Consider the following 18,633-nt stretch of genomic DNA (forward strand, 5'->3'; position numbering starts at 1 on the left):
GATCACTTTATTGTCTTAAATATCAGCCTGATTCTTATTTATTGGATCAATAACCATAACATAAAAAACTCACGTCTGAGTCTGCTGAAACCTTCATGACTGCAGTGCACCATATGTCTTCAAGATTTTATGTAATGCAATAACATTCATACATTTGTAAGTGTTGCTTAACTGTACTATGTGTGGCTTTCTTGATATGGCAGATCACATGGCTAATTACAATATATATGCAATTAAAATCCCTCATTGTCAGAAAAAGTAGTTGGGTGGTATGCTTTGCTTTTTAGCATGTCCTGGCAGCTTCATGGATCTGGTCGATATGTCTGGTGTTTTTAGGCTGTACTTGGTTCCAGATGCTCTTTTGTGCAGTTTTAGTACCAGCCACTAGGTGGTGTGATGGTTTCATCTTTGGGTCTCTAGGGCCCAGAGCTCCAATAGCTCAGTCCCCTGATCATGTTTAACCCTTTGTCTGTTCTTCCCCTCTCCCTCTATGGTGACTCCTGTGTGCCTTATTCCAGTGTCATGTAAGTTGGTTAAATTCAGAACTTTCTTGTGCCACTTGTATTGCATGTTCTCTTCAACTGTTTTTATTTTTTCACAGTTGCTTCTTTTAAACAGGCCCATTTTTTTGTTCATATTCAGTTTATTAGTGGCACTTGCAAAGGTCTTTTGACTTTTGACCACTTAGACATGTTTATTTGTTACTATTTATTACATAGTGAGCCTTTTTAAGTTTAGACACATTTCACAACATCTAATTCAAACATGACTTGTTTATTGCTTAGGATCAAATATAGTGCAGCCTAGCTTCGTTTAGCGACTTTGCTTAGGGAATGTCATTTAACATAACCCTCCAACATCTGACCCAATCACATTGCACATTTACATTTATTCATTTAGCTGACGCTTTTATCCAAAGCGACTTACAATTGCTATATATGTCAGAGGTCGCACGCCTCTGGAGCAACTAGGGGTTAAGTGTCTTGCTCAGGGACACATTGGTGTCACACAGTGGATTCGAACCCGGGTCTCTCACACCAAAGGCATGTGTCTTATCCACTGCGCCATCACCACCCCCATTGCTCTATACATTGCTCTGTAATTAACCCTTATTGCTTTTTAAAGACCACTTGCCGTCAGTAAGTCTGGCGCTGTTGTGTTATTAGTTACACTAAACCTAACAGTCCCACGTCACTGTGGCTGTTTCCTGTTTCTCTGCCTGTTCATGAGTAACCGTGTTTCCTTTTGGTCCTGCTCCGCAGTGGACAACCAGCACATGCTACACTACATCCGGGACAAAACAGCTGTGCCATACTTCTCCAATTTGGTCTGGTTCATAGGCAGCCATGTTATCGAGCTGGACAAGTGTGTGCAGACTGATGAAGAGTAAGGTTTTTGACACCTTTTTTTATGTGCTGTTCAGCTCCACACCACTAGGTGTCACTACAGACCACATTTGATCACTGAAAATCTGAATTCACAACATAGCCTGCTCAGTAATATTTATTAAAATTTTGCACTTTTTTTCTATCTTTACCCATTCTCATCAGACATAAAAACAGAGGAAAACTCAGCGATCTGGTAGCTGAGCACCTGGACCATCTTCACTATCTGAACGACATCCTCATCATCAACTGTGAGTTTCTCAGTGACGTGCTGACCGACCACCTGCTCAACTGCCTCTTCCTTCCCCTATACGTGTACTCTCTGGTCAGTCAAGATCAGGTGAGGACACAACTGCACGTCTGAAAAACAACTAGCATACATATAGTAGGCTAGTGTTTTTTTCCTGGCTAACTTTGCATAACCAGTGGAGGTGAGGGAAGACAATCTGTACGCTACATTATTGCAAACCCCTTTCAATATAAATTCACTGTTTTGCCTTGAGTTAGTCTTTTACTTACTCCTGTTGTGCATTTATGGCTCTTTTAATACCATGTAAAATGGCTTCCAAAATACGTTGAATAGAAAAATACACTTAATGCAGTCTTCAGAGTCACATGATCATTCAGAAATCATTCTAATATGCTGATTTGCTGCTCAAGAAACATTTCTTGTTATTGTCAATGTTTAAAACAGTTTTTTGTGGAAACCATGAAACATTAGAAAAGATGAAAAGAAAGTTCAAAGTAATAGCATTTATGTGAAATAGAAATTTAGGTAAAAACTAAATTTGACTTCTGATCAGTTTGATGCACCTTTGCTGAATAACATACTAATATTTAAATATTTTATTTCTTAAAAAAAAAAAAAAAAAAAAAAAAAAAATATATATATATATATATATATATATATATATATATATATATATATATAAACTTTTGAATGATAATGTATGCATATAATAGTGATCCAAGTAGGGGTGTGCGATATTGAAAATGATATCTCGATATTTTTGGGGATTTTTTCGATAACGATAATTAGACGATATTTTGCAGAGTGTGTTATTGTGCTAATATCTGACTACCGTGGACAGCTGCAGTTTTTGATATTCTTCATATTCTGTGTGGTCAGTTCACATCAGTGATTAATTAATCTTTTCATTTAAGTTTAAATTGCAATTGCAATAAAGCAATGTTTTCTAAAAGTGTACATCTTTGAGACAAATTGTTACATTTAATCAGTCAATTAATATAATACACATTTAGACTGTTACCAAACAAATTAAACCAGTATCATCAAAATTAATCTTTGCAAAAGTTGCATGTGAAGTGGCATTTAGATGTGTTTACACACTATTTAATGCAGCTCAGAGGGGCATGGAGTGCTTTAACCAGTTACAAATGCATAATTCTTTGACATTTTAAACATAAAACATTGAATATTGATATTTAAAATGATTTGAAAAATGAAAATAGACTTTAAATGTGAAATTAAACCACCAGTAGGTGGCAGAAAGTCACTGTTAATAAGGGAGTCATTGCGACTGAACCGAATCATTTAAACGGTTGATTCATTCAGGAACTTGTTGCTCAGAGAGGCAAAACAGTGCTGTAGCTGTTAGGAATTATTTTTTGTCGGCGAAATGGAGCAAAAACAGACAATATGGTGACTAAAACGTAAGTCTCTTAATATGAACTTATTGTTTATTGAACTGTTGTATAAAATCATCAATATCACATTTGTAATCATGCTTAATTTTTGAAGAAAAAACGGCACTCTTCGTGTGATTTTTACCTATTTGAAACGTAAATATATACATTTTAGGCCCCCATATCTTGAATTTTGTGATCATTCTTAATGCATTTTAATAGACTGAATCATGCAGGGAAAGAACACACTAAATGCTCACGTGCACTGTTTAACCGGCTTCATCACCACATAGGCTAATGTATGTGTGCACTCCAAAGGTGATTTGTTTGGTTTTTGCAAAATACTCGATATTGTCAAATTGCACATCGTCAAAACAACAATTACGACATTATCGCAGATGATATATATCGCACACCCCTAGATCCAAGCTGATGTAACTATCTAGTTTTCATGCCACATAATAAGTCTTTTTTTTTCCAGTCTGATGAGCGCAAGATCAACCCTCAGGTGTCTCTCTACCTGCTGTCACAGGTACAGTGCTTCAGTTTTGTTGAAACTTGCAATGAGTAGAATAGCCACCATACACACGATGTGAGCTGTGGTCAGGTGACAACATGTGATGTCCTGCTGTCTCTAGGTGTTCCTAATCATCCACTACCAGCCGCTTGTCCACTCTCTGGCTGATGTCGTTCTGAACGGAGACCTGTCAGTGTTCACCATGCAGACTGAGCAGAGCGCTCACAAGAGTTCAGTGAGTACATTCGCCAGTTGGCCTCTTCATTTCGATGTGCATGCAATAGGTAACCAGAAGGATGCTGTATTGATCTCCACTAGGAGCCATGAACCATTTATTAGGTTTTATGGGAACAAGTGGCTCCTAGTCGATAAAAATGTTGTTCTAAATGCCCTTTCACATGACCTTGACACTGTGTGGTGACGTCATGCTTTAAGTTATATCAAACTAAAGTAATATCACTGTGTTTGCGGTTGCTATTTTTACCAATAATTTTACACACTATCTGTTTTCTTGTGTACTGGCAACCTTGTTTGGTATAACGTAAAAAAAGTGCAGTAAAGTCCTTGTGTGAAAGGTTATTTAGTTTTAAGGGCATTTATTTCTGTTCCATAGTTACAGGTACTTGGTAGATCTCTCTTTCTCTTTCATAAGCAGTTTGAGGTTTATTGGCCTCGATCTGATATTTACTTGATGTCAAATGAGTTGTCATGGCTACATCAGACTGGCCAAACTTTCCCCTACCTCAAGGAAAATTCAATCATACTAAATGTTATCACTTCTGTTGATCACTTAAAAGATGTCAGTCGAGTGCTACAGTCTCACCGTGCCCTTTTTTAATATCAGATGCGTATCGGCCACAAATAAACTTCTCAGAAAAGAGGTAGTTATGAAATGCCACTGCTCCAGTCTGTGGATGAGATGGTTGAAGAGGAGAGTATTTCTTTGTGGTTTGCCTCTGCCCTTGTTATTCTCATGAGGGTATTTACACTGAAGTAAGGCAGACAGATAAGAGCGCTGCAATATCAGTGGTGTTAATGGGCTGCTTTGATGTTTTCTCCACAGCAGACAGCGCTGCAGCGTGTAGGTGGATGTGAGACTGATTGTGTAGTGCAGCCTATAGCGCATGTTTTTGCTTTTTTTTATTGTCTGGATATCAGAATCCGGGCCAGGCCATGCTTATGCACATATGCAAATATTTTGCAATGAAAGCGTCCCAAATGTTTGGCTGGTTGAGTCGTTAGCTTGCACCTGGCAAAAACAAAATCACTTAAATGTCAGATTTGTTTCTGAGAGAGGAGAATGTCATGCATGCTTGAACTGTAGGTTTCCACTCTTTTGAGACTGTTATCATGTGAGAAGCATCAGTTAGTAGTGTTTTATGTTTATGATATTAAATTGCAACATGAATTAGGCAATGCCTGCAGATAGTAGGCAGATTAATTTCTCCACATTGCTCATACTTTGATGTGTAATACTCTAGAAACCTATCAACACGTGCACTCTGAACATCTTAGCAACAACCTGGCAACAATCTATGACGTCATTTCCTTTGTAAAAAAAAAAAAAAAAATTTTTTTTTTTTTTTTTTTTTGACTTCTCATCAGTGATGCTTGGTTATTTGAAACTATACTGTTTTGGCAAATTCAAAACAACACCGTTTGAAATTAAATCAACAACAGTCGGCATGAAAATCTGTTTCACTAAAATTTACATCACAATATAGAAGAAAAGATGTTGCTACTTCCACTTCATTGTGACTTTAATGTACATTTACATTTATTTATTTGGCAGACACTTTTATCTAATGAAGGTATGTATTGTATCAGTTCATGCATACCCTAGGAATCGAACCCATGGCCTTGGTGTTGCTTGCGTTATGCATATATATGCCAAAAATCATTAGGATATTAAATAAAGATAATGTTCCATGAAGATATTTTGTAAATGTCCTACTGTAAATATATCAAAACTTACTTTTTGATTAGTAATATGCATTGCTAAGGACTTAATTTGGACAACTTTAAAGGCGATTTTCTCAATATTTAGATTTTTTGCACCCTCAGATTCCAGATTTTCAAAGTTGTATCTCAGCCAAATATTGTCCTATCCTCAAAAAAAAAACATACATCAATGGAAAGCTTATTTATTCAGCTTTCATATGATGTATAAATCTCGATTTTAAAAAAATGGACCCTTATGACTGGTTTTGTAGTCCAGGGTCACATATATTCTTATTATTAAAAAAAAACAAAAACAAGACCGATAATTAAAATGATTCTAATTTTGACAGTTGATGATGTTATCACAAATATATTCTTAGAATAGTTATTAATAAGTGCTCTGGTAATTGTAGACCAGCTTCAGTACACCATCCTGTATTATTCTGATTATCATCAGCAAAAAAATAATAATAGTAATGATAAGGGCAGTCAAGCAGCCTTTTCAGGGAAATGGTCTGTGTTCTCATGTTGTCAGTATTATCAAAAGTCATTTCCTCTTTCCCATTCTCTGGCTCTGTCTATGGTCTGTTTCTGTGTCTCACCTCTCAGGCTTAACCACAGCTTGCTCTACTAGACCCTTTTTTACAAGCTGACAGTAATCTGTCAAACCCAGCTTCCCTAAACCAGTGCAACTTGGGCGACTGCAATTTCAGATCAGTTTAAGAAAAGGGGACATTTAAACAAAAATGCTTTGTTCAAGACTACAACACAAATTGCAGATCTTTAAGTCCAAAATGAAGATGTAAACACGTACTGTAGATCATATAAGCTGCACTGTGTTGAAGGTAAATAGACCATGACAGCAACATTAAGTTTGCATTCAGTGCTGTGATATGAAGTAATTTTGCTGACTGCTACATTTGTTTTGGTTTGCACGAAACTGTTGACAGCATGCATATACTTGCAGCCATGTACTGTAAACAAAACTCTGTCTGCCTCTGCAAAACTCAACACATCATTATGCTGTAAGGTCCTGGTTTGTATTTAATTTCATGGGAGAAAATGTTTTTTATAGTAGAGATGCACCGATACTGAATTTCTCTGCCGATACCGATAGCCGATTATTCAGAATGAGTTCAAATTTGACGTGGTTGCATTTGTGCCAGTGCATGGTCTGCGCTGCTCCAAAACATCTGCTCTGCTCCATTCATAAAGTGCGCGCTGCAGTGAAGATTTCTGATCACGTGAAGAGAGTGAGAGAGGCGCTTTCAATGCGAGCTCTTTGGGAGCAGAGCCTGGTTTATACTCGACGCGTCAGCATGAGTGGCAAAAATTATGCGAATACTGAGGAAACGATGGTGAACGGGACGGAGGATTTGATTTTCAAGCAAAAGTAAAATAAAAGCCTGCTTCTGAAGGGGCGGTCACACTGCACTTTTCGTTCCATTGACTTCCATTCATACGCATGCGAATGCGTCAAGCCGCCTTTCCATTATCTCCAACGAACGACAAACGACAGACCGGAAGTCATTCATTTCGAATGGAGAGTAGTGCGGGAGCTACGTGGAGTTCCGATCATATGTGTATGCGGAAAATTCGGATCCGATTTGCACTGCGGATGTGTTAAAATATTTGAACTTCTGCGGCCAATGAACAACGCACCGGATAGCTGGCCAAGCAGAGCACGCCTCGCTTCTCAGTACGATGAGCTTTGTACAAATTGGAGCGTTTCAGAAAGGCGGAGCATAGAGGAGCAACAAAAATGTACAGCATGTGGAAAATGTGTTTTTGGAACCTCGAACCATGTAAACACATTGCATTACTCCAAATACACACAATGATGTTCTTTTTAGCAACATCATATGACCGCTTTAAAAACAACAACATAAGAAATGTGCACGCGTGAGGCACGAGAACCAGTGAGGTCTGTTCTAGCACACGTTTGAGCTTCCATGTTCAGTGTATTTGATGCACACTTTTGTAATGATCGCTCATTCATTTATCGGTTACTTTTATCTGCCGTCAGACTATCTTTGGACGTCATTGCCATAATGCACTGCTATGGGTTGCGTTCTTGCTTCGGATTTGACTGACAAACTGGCCTTCTGACACTGCGAGCTTCATGTTTTCTAACCATATCTCCACTTTTTTTACCTTTATGTTGCAATTATTTTCCTAATTTTATTTTTAAAATACAAGAAGTTTATGTAGTCGGCACAGCATCATCTTTTTAGTGTTGAATTGTGCTTTGTTTGTAAACAAATTCGCGGTAAATTTAAGTGAACAAAGGACCAAGTTCTTACTGACACTAAGGGGTCATATGATGCTTTTTTTAAAGATCATTAATTTGGGTATTTGGTGTAACAGAATATGTTGAAATGCCTTGAGGGGGCAGTCGTGGCCTAATGGATAGAGAGTTGGACTTGTAACCCGAAGGTCGTGGGTTCGAGTCTCAGGTCCGGCAACCACGACTGAGGTGAGACCCTTGAGCAAGGCACCGAACCCCTCAACTGCTCCCCGGGCGCCGCATTGATGGCTGCCCGCTGCTCCAGGTGTACCTGGATGGGTTAAATGCAGAGAACGTCCCTTTCCCCTTCCCCAGGGGGAAGTTGTGGCCTAATGGTTAGAGAGTCGGACTCGTAATCGAAAGGTTGCGGGTTCGAGTCCCCGGCCGGCAGGGATTGTAGGTGGGGGGAGTGAATGTACAGCGCTCTCTCCACCCTCAATACCACGACTGAGGTGCCCTTGAGCAAGGCACCGAACCCCCAACTGCTCCCCGGGCGCCGCAGCATGGCTGCCCACTGCTCCGGGTGTGTGTTCACGGTGTGTGTGTGTGTGCATTTGTTCACTACTCACTGCTGTGTGTGTGCACTTGGATGGGTTAAACGCAGAGCACCAATTTCGAGTATGGGTCACCATACTTGACAATACGTCACGACTTAACTTTTTACTTATGTTCAAAAAACACATTATTTTTCAAATACTGTACATTTATTTTAGGTCTATGCCCCCTCCCCTTCTGACAAGCGCAGTCTGCTCTGATTGGTCAACTGGCACAGTGCATTGTGATTGGCCGAACACCGCAAGCACTCGACGGAAATGTAACGCCCCTTTCCATAATCGCAAGCTTCATCTTTCAAAATAAATGTAAAGACAGTTAATAATGTCCTTATTTTTACCATCAGTTCAAGCCCGAAAGGGGAACAGAGTCGCGTGACAGACACAGTGATGAAGCTCGTATGTGTCTGCACACAAGCCGCGATTTAAGACAGCTGACTCCACTGTGATGTGACCCTCTCTCTCTCTCTCGCTTTCTCTCACACACACACACACACACACACACACACATGACGCGCATTTGAACAGGCAATAGCAAATACTTCAACTAATAACAAAACATACTTACAGTCGCTGATTGAGAAGCGCCAGATTGTCATAACAAAGTCAGAATTACCTCCTCTCCTAGGTTCACGAAACGGTCGTCCATAAAATGCATTGCTGTTCTGTTGTAAGTAATGTTAATGATTCTTCAATGCATCTACTTTCAGAAGGCCAAATAAAGTGCTTTTGCTTTTCGCCTAGAAACACACAGTATCTCCCTGATATGGCTGCATCAACACTAACTGCGGTTACTGAAATCACGCCTTCTTTCATTGCTTGAACATTTGGGCGGCATTACGCAAATATTTCCACATCGTTACGTAGACATGTGGGGCGTGTTTAAATGAGCTGTTTTAGGGGGGCGTGGCAGAGTCTTAACTTTAATAAAGAATATCTCTTTGGTTTTGAGACTTTAGTCTTTGCAACTTCAGGGACCTTATCTATGCATAATCAACTTGTAATACTCCACAGAGAAAGGAAAGCTTGAAATCTCATCATATGACCCCTTTAAAAATAAAGTTCATTCACTCCTTCCTAACATTGGGATCAGAGGGAAGGCAAGGCAAAGACTGTTTTTCCACAGCTTGGCACTGCACAGCATCTTGTTGTCTTTGGAGCCGACTTTATCATTTGGTTTCTGCGTAGACCTGCCTTTGCCTCTCTCGTTATTCACACTACACGTGTGAATAGGTGGGCGGGGCTAAACAGGCAGCGATGTAGAAGCAGGCGTTGATCATCTTCTGCAGAGGCAGAGTTTAGCCACACTATTACATCATAAACTAGAACATTCCACAAGCTGTCGTTTTGGTTTTAATATAAGCTGTTCTTAGATTAATGAGAAAGTTTTGAGTTCTGAAACGTACAAGATGTTTTTATAGTACAATGGTCACTTATATGCCAAAAGATCAAAGGAATTTTGTTTTCTCAGTTCATGACCCCTTTAAATACGTTGTTAAAATACATTACATTTGCTAGGGTTACTAATTAATTCTGTAATTTATCAATAAATCAAATCCAGATGGGTAATATGTAGCAAAAGTAAAGTCATTTACACTCTTTGAATTGCAGAAGTCTATTATTAAAGCTCAATAAATAAAAAAATTGAAGTTTTGTACAAACAATGAATACCATCAGATAACAGCGGCAAAACCATCTGACAAAATCTTTCCCACTGCAAAGACTGCACTGTTTAAGAAACACTGATATGCAATATCAAGATTTCAAATTGAAGCTCTTTATTGACTTTGTACTGGTATAACAAGTTTTTTTGCTCATATATTTCACTATACAAGCCAACACCTTTTTTCCCCCGATGAACTGAATGCATCAGCTACAAAATAGTTATGATATTAATCACAAATTATTAATATTAAATTATTTAAACTGCACGAGTTTCATATTTATCATTCCAATTCTTGCAAAAGTTCTGAATTCATGCAAAAACTGAGGTTAGCTGAAGTTTGGTTATTGAACAAACCATCGACATTTCAATTTATAGTAAGCACGCAGTCTATTGTAGTGTTGTGTTGTGAAGATCTCGGTTGAGGAAGCCAGTGGAAATCCTTATGTAAATGCAAAGTTCTGGTCTATCTTTTGTTGTGGCTCTCGTTGCTCTGATGTACAGCGATTTGCCTTACACCATCACCGCAATGCCTCTAACCTACTTTCCCTTTCCCGTAAAGCCTGTGAAATAGATGCTAGTACTTATGTTACCAGCAAGCCTCTGCTACCCAAACACACACATACACGCACATCACATGACCTTCCTTCACCACAAGCCACAGGTAGAGGATGAGCACAGAAGGGACCAGGCAGAGACGGCAGGTGCGTAGATCAGGATTTCAAACAGGTCCTTGCGCAGATGACAGGAAGTATGAAGTTTATGTAGTGCAGAGATGAAGGGCGAAACCGCCACCATATTAGAAGCTTCCCCTGTTTTCTCATTATACATTTACATACTGCACAATGAGCAGGGTGCATGTGTTAGCAGACGCACACCTGCTACGCAGTTTGCTGGAAACGCACCTGTTGCCTGGTGGCACTCTTTAGCGACCCCGTTTCGGAAGATTAAACGAACACAATGCAGCGTTTCGGCATATGCAACTTGGTCATTTGGGTGGGCTGAGGTGACTGGGACTCTCACATCAGTGCAACATACATCAGCCTGTTGTGACAAATCTGTTGTTTTGATTCATAAAATGATGTCACACATGTATGAGGGGATGCAATGCATATCAGACAACCACACTTTAGCTTTAAGTAAACTTCTAGATGTGTTTTTTTATATATATATTTGGCTTATCTTGACAGCAGAGGCAGTGAGTGAGGTGATCACAAATGCTGATCAGCTGCCTTTATCTCTTCAGTCCTTTCTTGTAAATAGCTCAGTCTTGACGATATACTTTGCACTTTGAATAGAATTCACTCATTAAGCCTGTGACCACAAGCAAGACCACAGATGGCTGTTTTTTTTGCAAGTGTGGCGTCCTACTGAGTGCTCCACTTCTCAGCTCCGAGCACATGTTCTTTGCACCGTGTCACTGTGACCTGTTTGTAGTCCTGAAATTAAAACCGGTTTTTAACTCTTGTGCTACCTTATGTTCCTTAAAGCTGCTTTCTGAACTTAAAGAGAAACTGTAGATGGAGAACATCATTTCACGTATCGAAACAGTAGCGGTGGGTTCTTTGAATCCTCGCAGGCGTTCTTTGAAAAGCAGGCCGAGTGGTTCAGAGTGCAATAGTGCAACTGTGAGACCACGAGCAGGTGATTGTTCACAGTGTTTTCCTGCTGTTCTAAGAATGAACGTCTTATCTCTTGTGCGGTTGTCGTAAATGAGGTTGGGGGTCCTTTAGTGTCATACCCAAAAGCACTGCCTAGGGCTCGTCACGTTGTGTGAGTTATTGGAGCTCCTTGCAAACATCACCTCTGTCCGTGCTGCATTTACCATGTGTGTCCTTGACTGTTTGGCAGCTGTTTCCTGTCTTAGTGGGTTCTTATTTCTGAGAAGCCAGAGACTGTTTTCCTTTCACTGCTTTTTTAAGTTCTGCAGACGCTGTAAAAGCAGCTATTGCTGTTATCCTAGATGGTTTATGTGTGAATATGTTGTGCCAAGACCAAGCAGCAATAGGTTTATTATATTTATGTTTTATAGGGAGATATTTGAGAACATTTCTAGAATTTTTTAAATAGAAAAAGTTATAAATTGTTTTATTTATATTTAAATATCTATTAAAGCTTATTAATGTTTGAAAGACAGTAAGTTTCTGTTTTTCTCCAAATTGTGCATTTGCATTTGATGTACTTTCTCTAGTTGGCCTAGAAAAAGGAAAAATATAAACAATTCTGTATAAAGTAATACAAATAAAATAAAAATAATTTATTCTAAAAAATTAAATAATCAAAATTCATAATGTAATTGTGATGTAATGTTAAAGTGCCCCTATTATGGGTAATGAAAGGTTCATATTTTGGTTTTGGGAGTCCCCAACAATAGGTTGACATGCATGCAAGGTCAAAAAACACTTTCATTGTCTTATAATATGCATTTATTTTTACCTTACTTGCTCAACGACTCCTAAACTATTCGCTTCCAAACCCCTCCTATGCGTGACACTAATCTACTGTAATGGGTCCGATTGGTCTCATTTTCATTTCATCATGCCTGTAATGGCTGATAAAGCAGCGTTTGTGAGCACAGTGCTGCTTTGTGTACAGCCTTGCCGAGGAAACCGCTATTTTTACTGCTCCAAAAGCAGCACCTAGTGGCAAAGAATGGATTTGCGTTTTCATTCAGACCAACTCAAAAAGACCAGAAAGTGGGCGGGCAATATGCTAATGTTTCATCTTGACCTCAACATGAAACGGCTTGGGATTTGTTTTAAAAATGACTCGTTTCAATGATTCAGAGTCGACTCTTTCTTTTGAGAGACGATAACTTTATTACACGGTGCACTTTCAGATTTAAAACTTTGCAGGATGTTTTCATTCACTTAGAGCTGTGTTACACACTGCATGAAAGGTCATTTTCAAAAATCCATAATAGGGGCACTTTAACAAATAAGATGATATCATGATAATAATAGTAATGTTATTATTGGTGTTGTTGTTCTTATTATTACCAAGAAGATACCTTTTTATGACCCTCAAAAAGTGTCAATGCCCCTCATCCATTGATCATTTTATTTCAGAGCAATGCTGGTGTTCGTCGCTTCACCAAGCCTTCAGAAAGTCTGGAACGCTCCCTGGAGATGAGTCGTCATCGTGGGAGGAAGAGGACCCAGAAAAGACCCAACTACAAGAACGTGGGTGAGGAAGAGGAGGAAGAGCGGGGATCAGAGGAAGGCCTGGAAGAAGAGAAGGAAAAGGCTAAAGGTACAGAGGCTAGTTCAAAGGCCAGCAGGACAAGTGGGGACAAGGAAGGTGAGTAGCACTAGATGAATGTCCCAGCATGACTGACTGAGTGACTGACCCTCCATTCTTTGGATCACACCACACTTCGGCTGTGGCTCTGCTCTCAAAACTGACCGAACATCTGCGCCCATTTGAGTTTGTAGAAAGTCCCGCATTAGCACTCTGTACAAATCTATGGTGAAGTTTACAGGGAAATTTCACCTGAAAATGAGAACTGTGACATCATGTACTGGCCCTCATGTTGTTTCAAACCCATATGGTGGATGAGGCGATACCCCCTGAGTGCTTAGAAAAGCAGAAAAGCGCAATATAAAAGCAATTAATTATAATTATTATTATATGACTGACTTCTTTCCGTGGAATACAAATGGATACATTTTTATTGTGATTTACCCAAGTAGGATATAGGGATTCATCGATCCGATACTCAGGATCGCTATCGGCTCCGATACGGTCATTCTCTGCGGATCGGGTATCGGTCAGATGAGAACGATCCAAATCCGATATTGTGCATATACTATTGTGTTATTGTTGAACCCCACGAAAAGCACAAAAACATTATAAAGCGCCATAAAGTTTTCATGCACTATAGTTCAAGTGTTCTGAAGCTGTTCCATAGTTTAATCTGAGGTACAGATGAATATTTAAGTTTTTAAATTCAAGTTCAGGTAAACTCTTCTCTCCGCCGCGGCTGTCTGTCATCCTCCATTCAGCAATCAAACTGTGTGTCGCGTTCGGTTACTACAGTCAAACTCTCTTCAAGAGCGCACAGTTACTGAGGTTTAAAACTGTTAAAAGAAAAGGCTTAATAAACTTACCCACAGATTTAATACACTGCGCATCAATATCTCTTCCCTTTGTACTTTGAACGTTTCTATGCGGACTCCAGAGGGCTGCACGCTGTGACTCCAAGCGCATCATTCTGCACACGGGATGCGCATAAGCGCTTTCTGCTGCTCTATATTGGAGCCTTACTTATTACAATACTTTTGCGCAATGAAAGATGATTAACAGTCTTTCTTGTTCTGTCCTATCTATCATATGTTGCTGCCTTCATTACTGTGCTGTAGATTTAAAAGAAATGTCTTTTAAGTTTATAGTAGCCTATATATTTATATATAAATGTTTTTGCTTGTTTTTTCATGAATGTATTTTACAACAATTCAAAGAGCAATGTGTATAATTTCACCAGATTTAGTCCAACACTTACTCAGTTTTATTTGTAAATAAAAATGTTTCACTAGGTTTTATAAAATTATTGTGCACCCATGATTTTTCTAGAGTATATTTTGCTGTATTATAAACCAAGTTTATAATAGTATTTTTATCATAGATTATGATTATATATTTTTTCATTTGTTATTTTTCATTAAAATAAAGTTATCTATGTGTAGTAGATTGTTTAACACACAAAAGAGTAACACACACAGACACACAGAAGCACACAGAAGTATAGAAATTCTACATTTAAAAAAAAACTGCGCTGGTATCGGATTGGATCGGTATCGGCAGATACTCAGATTTTTCAGGATCGGATCGGTCCTAGTAGGATATATGGATTGGAGCAATATTCCCATCAACCAATCAGATTTTAGGTTTAGACTGGGGTTAATGATTTGAACAGTGTTCTAATAATGTTTGGTCTTTTGATTGTTTCTTAGCATTGCTGTTCCAGGACCAATAATGATGACAGTGTTGACCCAGCAACACGTCCTACTTCGCTAAATCATGTTTTGCCAGTTGTGAGAGCACTCCACCTTCTCACGTCATTTCTGTGTTATGACACGGTCACTTTGGTCCACATTCATTCTGTGCTCCCCACCTCTCCGATTGGGCAAAACCTCACCCCCACCCTCTCCCTCTCCTACCTTGGGAGACATTTTTGTTTCTCCTTAATCTTGCTGGGAGTTGTCAGACTTGAGAGGGAAAGTGAGCTAAGCCCTGTCTCCTGACATGTTCACTCCTCATTGTGATTCATTCTTTCAGTCATCCTTCCCCATGTCTGACACACAGACAGTTATATGATGTTCATTTAAGTAAATTTTAAACTTTTGCAGGTTTGCAAGTTCATAAGGCGTTCAGGCATTAGAATAGTTTCATTTTTTACAATTCTTTTTTCCACTTTGTGGTCTCTCACAAACCAGTTGTGTAAACAGCTGTATAAATATTTATTTACATAATCTATATATAATCTATTCTGCAGAACTCTGCAGATTTTCCGCTAACAATTATGTTTTAAAAAAATTCAATCCAGTCACTACAATAAAATTCTAGAAAACATTCCCTTGTGGCTTGGGTTGTTAGGTTCAATTCTGAAAGTTATTAAATGCAACCAAGTGGTTTCCCTTTTTGAAATAAATGTCCACTGGCATATAATCATTTCAAGGGAAATCCATTAGTGTAACTTTAGACAGCTTAGATCAGTTTGATGCAGGGATCTTTCACGGCTGACATCTAACATAGACAATGCCAAAATCCAGCTATGCTGTTATACTCTTGGTGTTATGTTTGTGTTTTGCAGAAATTGAGATGGTGGTGATGGAAAAATGTAGGATCTCTGAAGTGTCCTCGTTGACGGAACAGAACATTACAGACGAGGAGAAGAGCGCGGCTGCTGCACGTTCTGAAGGACAGAAGAGCAGGTACACAAGCAACCACAACCTTAACCACAGACCTAGAAGAAAACATGTAGCTCTTTTTAGGCTTAGAAAACAAATTTACAAACAATTTTGCAATTTTGAGAATGTCCACAAATATTTTTTGTCAGATTAAGCTAACCTCCTGTGTAGTGGTGGGTGATATGACCAAAATATTTTCAATTATGATATGAGAAATTTTATTTCACAGTATCAATATATATCACAATATAGTTATTTTTGCTTTAAATAAGGTCTTTACGATATCAACATATTTAATATAGTATAAATTGTATAATTCTTGTCACTAGTGTCCATATCACAAAAAACTAATTCTAGCCTAAACTAAAAAAAAACAAAAAAACTAAAGCTCACTGAAGACAAGTGAACAGTCTGAGATTTTGAGTCTGAGTTACAAGCAATAGGACAAGGAAAACTACAGTAAAACAAATTAATTAGAAATGCTACATGCATTGTACAAAGTAGTATTATGTATATATTTAAAGAATATGTAATGTTTAATTAAGAAAACGTGTGTGTGTGTATGTATATATATATATATATATATATATATATATATATATATATATATATATATATATGTATGTATATGTGTGTGTGTGTGTATGTGTGTGTGTATGTATATATACATATATACACATATACATACACACACACACACATATACATATATATATGTATATATACATACACACACACATACACACACACAGGGATTGAAATGTACTTTTTCACTCACCAGCCAATTTGGCTACTAATTTTTTAAGTTACTGGCCATTCATAACTTCTACTAGCCAAAAAAAAGAAAGAAAGGGGAAATAAACCAATAGCTTGAGGCTCTCTACACTGGACGTGACAAAGCAACTGTTGCAAATCATTTTGTGTCAGTACTAGGGGTGTGCGATATTGACAAAAAAATAAAATAAAAATATCTCAGTATTTTCTGGGATTGTATCGATAAAAATAATTAGACAATATTTTGCTGAGTGTGTTATTGTGCTGATATCTTATGGACTACTGTGGACAGCTGACTCCTAAAGTTTTTGATATTCTTGAGTCAAATTCTTGCATTTAATCAGTTAATTAGAATAATAATAATAATACATTTAGGCAGTTACTAAACAAATGAAATCCATATCAAGAAAATTCATCTTTACAGAAGATGCATCTGAAGTGGCGTTTAGATGTGTTTACACGTTTACACGGGGAAGTCGTGGCCTAATGGTTAGAGAGTCGGACTCGTAATCGAAAAGTTGCGGGTTCGAGTCCCCGGCCGGCAGGGATTGTAGGTGGGGGGAGTGAATGTCCAGCGCTCTCTCCACCCTCAATACCACGACTGAGGTGCCCTTGAGCAAGGCACCGAACCCCCAACTGCTCCCCGGGCGCTGCAGCATGGCTGCCCACTGCTCCGGGTGTGTGTTCACGGTGTGTGTGTGTGTGTGTGTGCATTTGTTCACTACTCACTGCTGTGTGTGTGCACTTGGATGGGTTAAACGCAGAGCACCAATTTCGAGTATGGGTCACCATACTTGACAATACGTCACGACTTTTTACTTTTACGTGTTAATGCAGCTTAGAGGGACAGGGAATGCTTTAACCTGCAGTTACAAATGCATAAATAATGTTTTGATATTTTAAACATGAAATGTTGAATACTGATATTTGACTTTTTTTTTAAATGAAAAGATACTTTAAATGGGAAACTAAAACCGCCAGCAGGTGTCAGCAAGTCACTGAGTCATTGCGATTGAACCGAATCATTAAAACGGTTGATTCATTCAGAAACAAAACACCATCATGTTGCTCAGAGACGCGAAACAGCGCTGTGGCTGTGTTTGGAATGATTTTTGTTGGCGAAATAGAGCAAAAACAGCCAATATGGTGTCCAAAACGGAAGTCTCTTGATATTAACTTATTGCTTATTGAACTGTTGTATAAAATCAATATCACATTTTTTTAACTGATTTTTAAAGAAAAAACGTCACTCTTCGTGTAGATATTGATTAACTATATGAATTGATATAAATATATATGCAATTTCTGCCCCCTTATCTTGAATTATGTGATCATTTTGAATGCATATTAATAGACTGAATCATGCAGTGAAAGAATGCACTCTAAATGCGCATGCGCACAAGTTAGTCTAACCAGACTTGGCCTGCGTCCCAATGTGCATGGTATCCATCCTAAATTCTATGTGATGTTAGTAATTTTCAATGATATTTAGGGCAGATAGGGTGGATAGTATACACATTGGGACGCAGGGTTAATTACGTCGTGTATGCGTGCACTCTGTAGGAGTGTTTTGTTTGGTTTTTGCAATATAATCGATAATGTCATGCTGTCTTATGAGTTCAGTATTTGCACTAAACCTGCGCAGACTTGGCTTGCATGAACTTCCCCAAGACATTATCAATGAGTGAAGATAACTTATGAAAAGTCTGCCAAATTGGTATTGGCTTTTGGTAGGTTGGTGGGTGTTAATTTCAAACCCTGTATATATATATACATATATACAGTGCCCTCCATGAGTATTGAAACAGTAAAGACAAAATTGCTCTGTTGGCTGTGGAGTCAAGACATTTGCAAATATGATTAAAAGATGAATATGAGACAAAACTACAGAATGTCACATTTTATTATTAGCCGTTTCAACACACATATGTTTTACCAAATAAAAAGAACAGCACTTTT

The 18,633-nt window shown here is 38.5% G+C and overlaps 1 protein-coding gene across 11 annotated transcripts in view; it reads left to right on the forward strand.

The window, feature by feature from the left end:
• Positions 1-18,633, forward strand: part of LOC306868736 (protein CLEC16A-like) — a 64,649-nt gene that overhangs the window by 4,115 nt on the left and 41,901 nt on the right. For 8 of the 11 annotated variants that reach the window (XM_079415053.1, XM_079415046.1, XM_079415050.1 and 5 more), the window contains exons 6-11: positions 1,263-1,386; positions 1,551-1,725; positions 3,514-3,564; positions 3,671-3,784; positions 13,060-13,291; positions 15,804-15,924. In XM_079415053.1, the coding sequence (XP_079271179.1) occupies positions 1,263-1,386; positions 1,551-1,725; positions 3,514-3,564; positions 3,671-3,784; positions 13,060-13,291; positions 15,804-15,924 (817 nt within the window). The remainder of the gene's footprint in view (positions 1-1,262; positions 1,387-1,550; positions 1,726-3,513; positions 3,565-3,670; positions 3,785-13,059; positions 13,292-15,803; positions 15,925-18,633) is intronic. The other 3 variants (XM_079415045.1, XM_079415048.1, XM_079415047.1) reach the window with 1 other exon arrangement.

This window comes from Barbus barbus (assembly GCF_936440315.1).
Source record: "Barbus barbus genome assembly, chromosome: 4".
Classification (NCBI taxonomy): domain Eukaryota; kingdom Metazoa; phylum Chordata; class Actinopteri; order Cypriniformes; family Cyprinidae; genus Barbus; species Barbus barbus.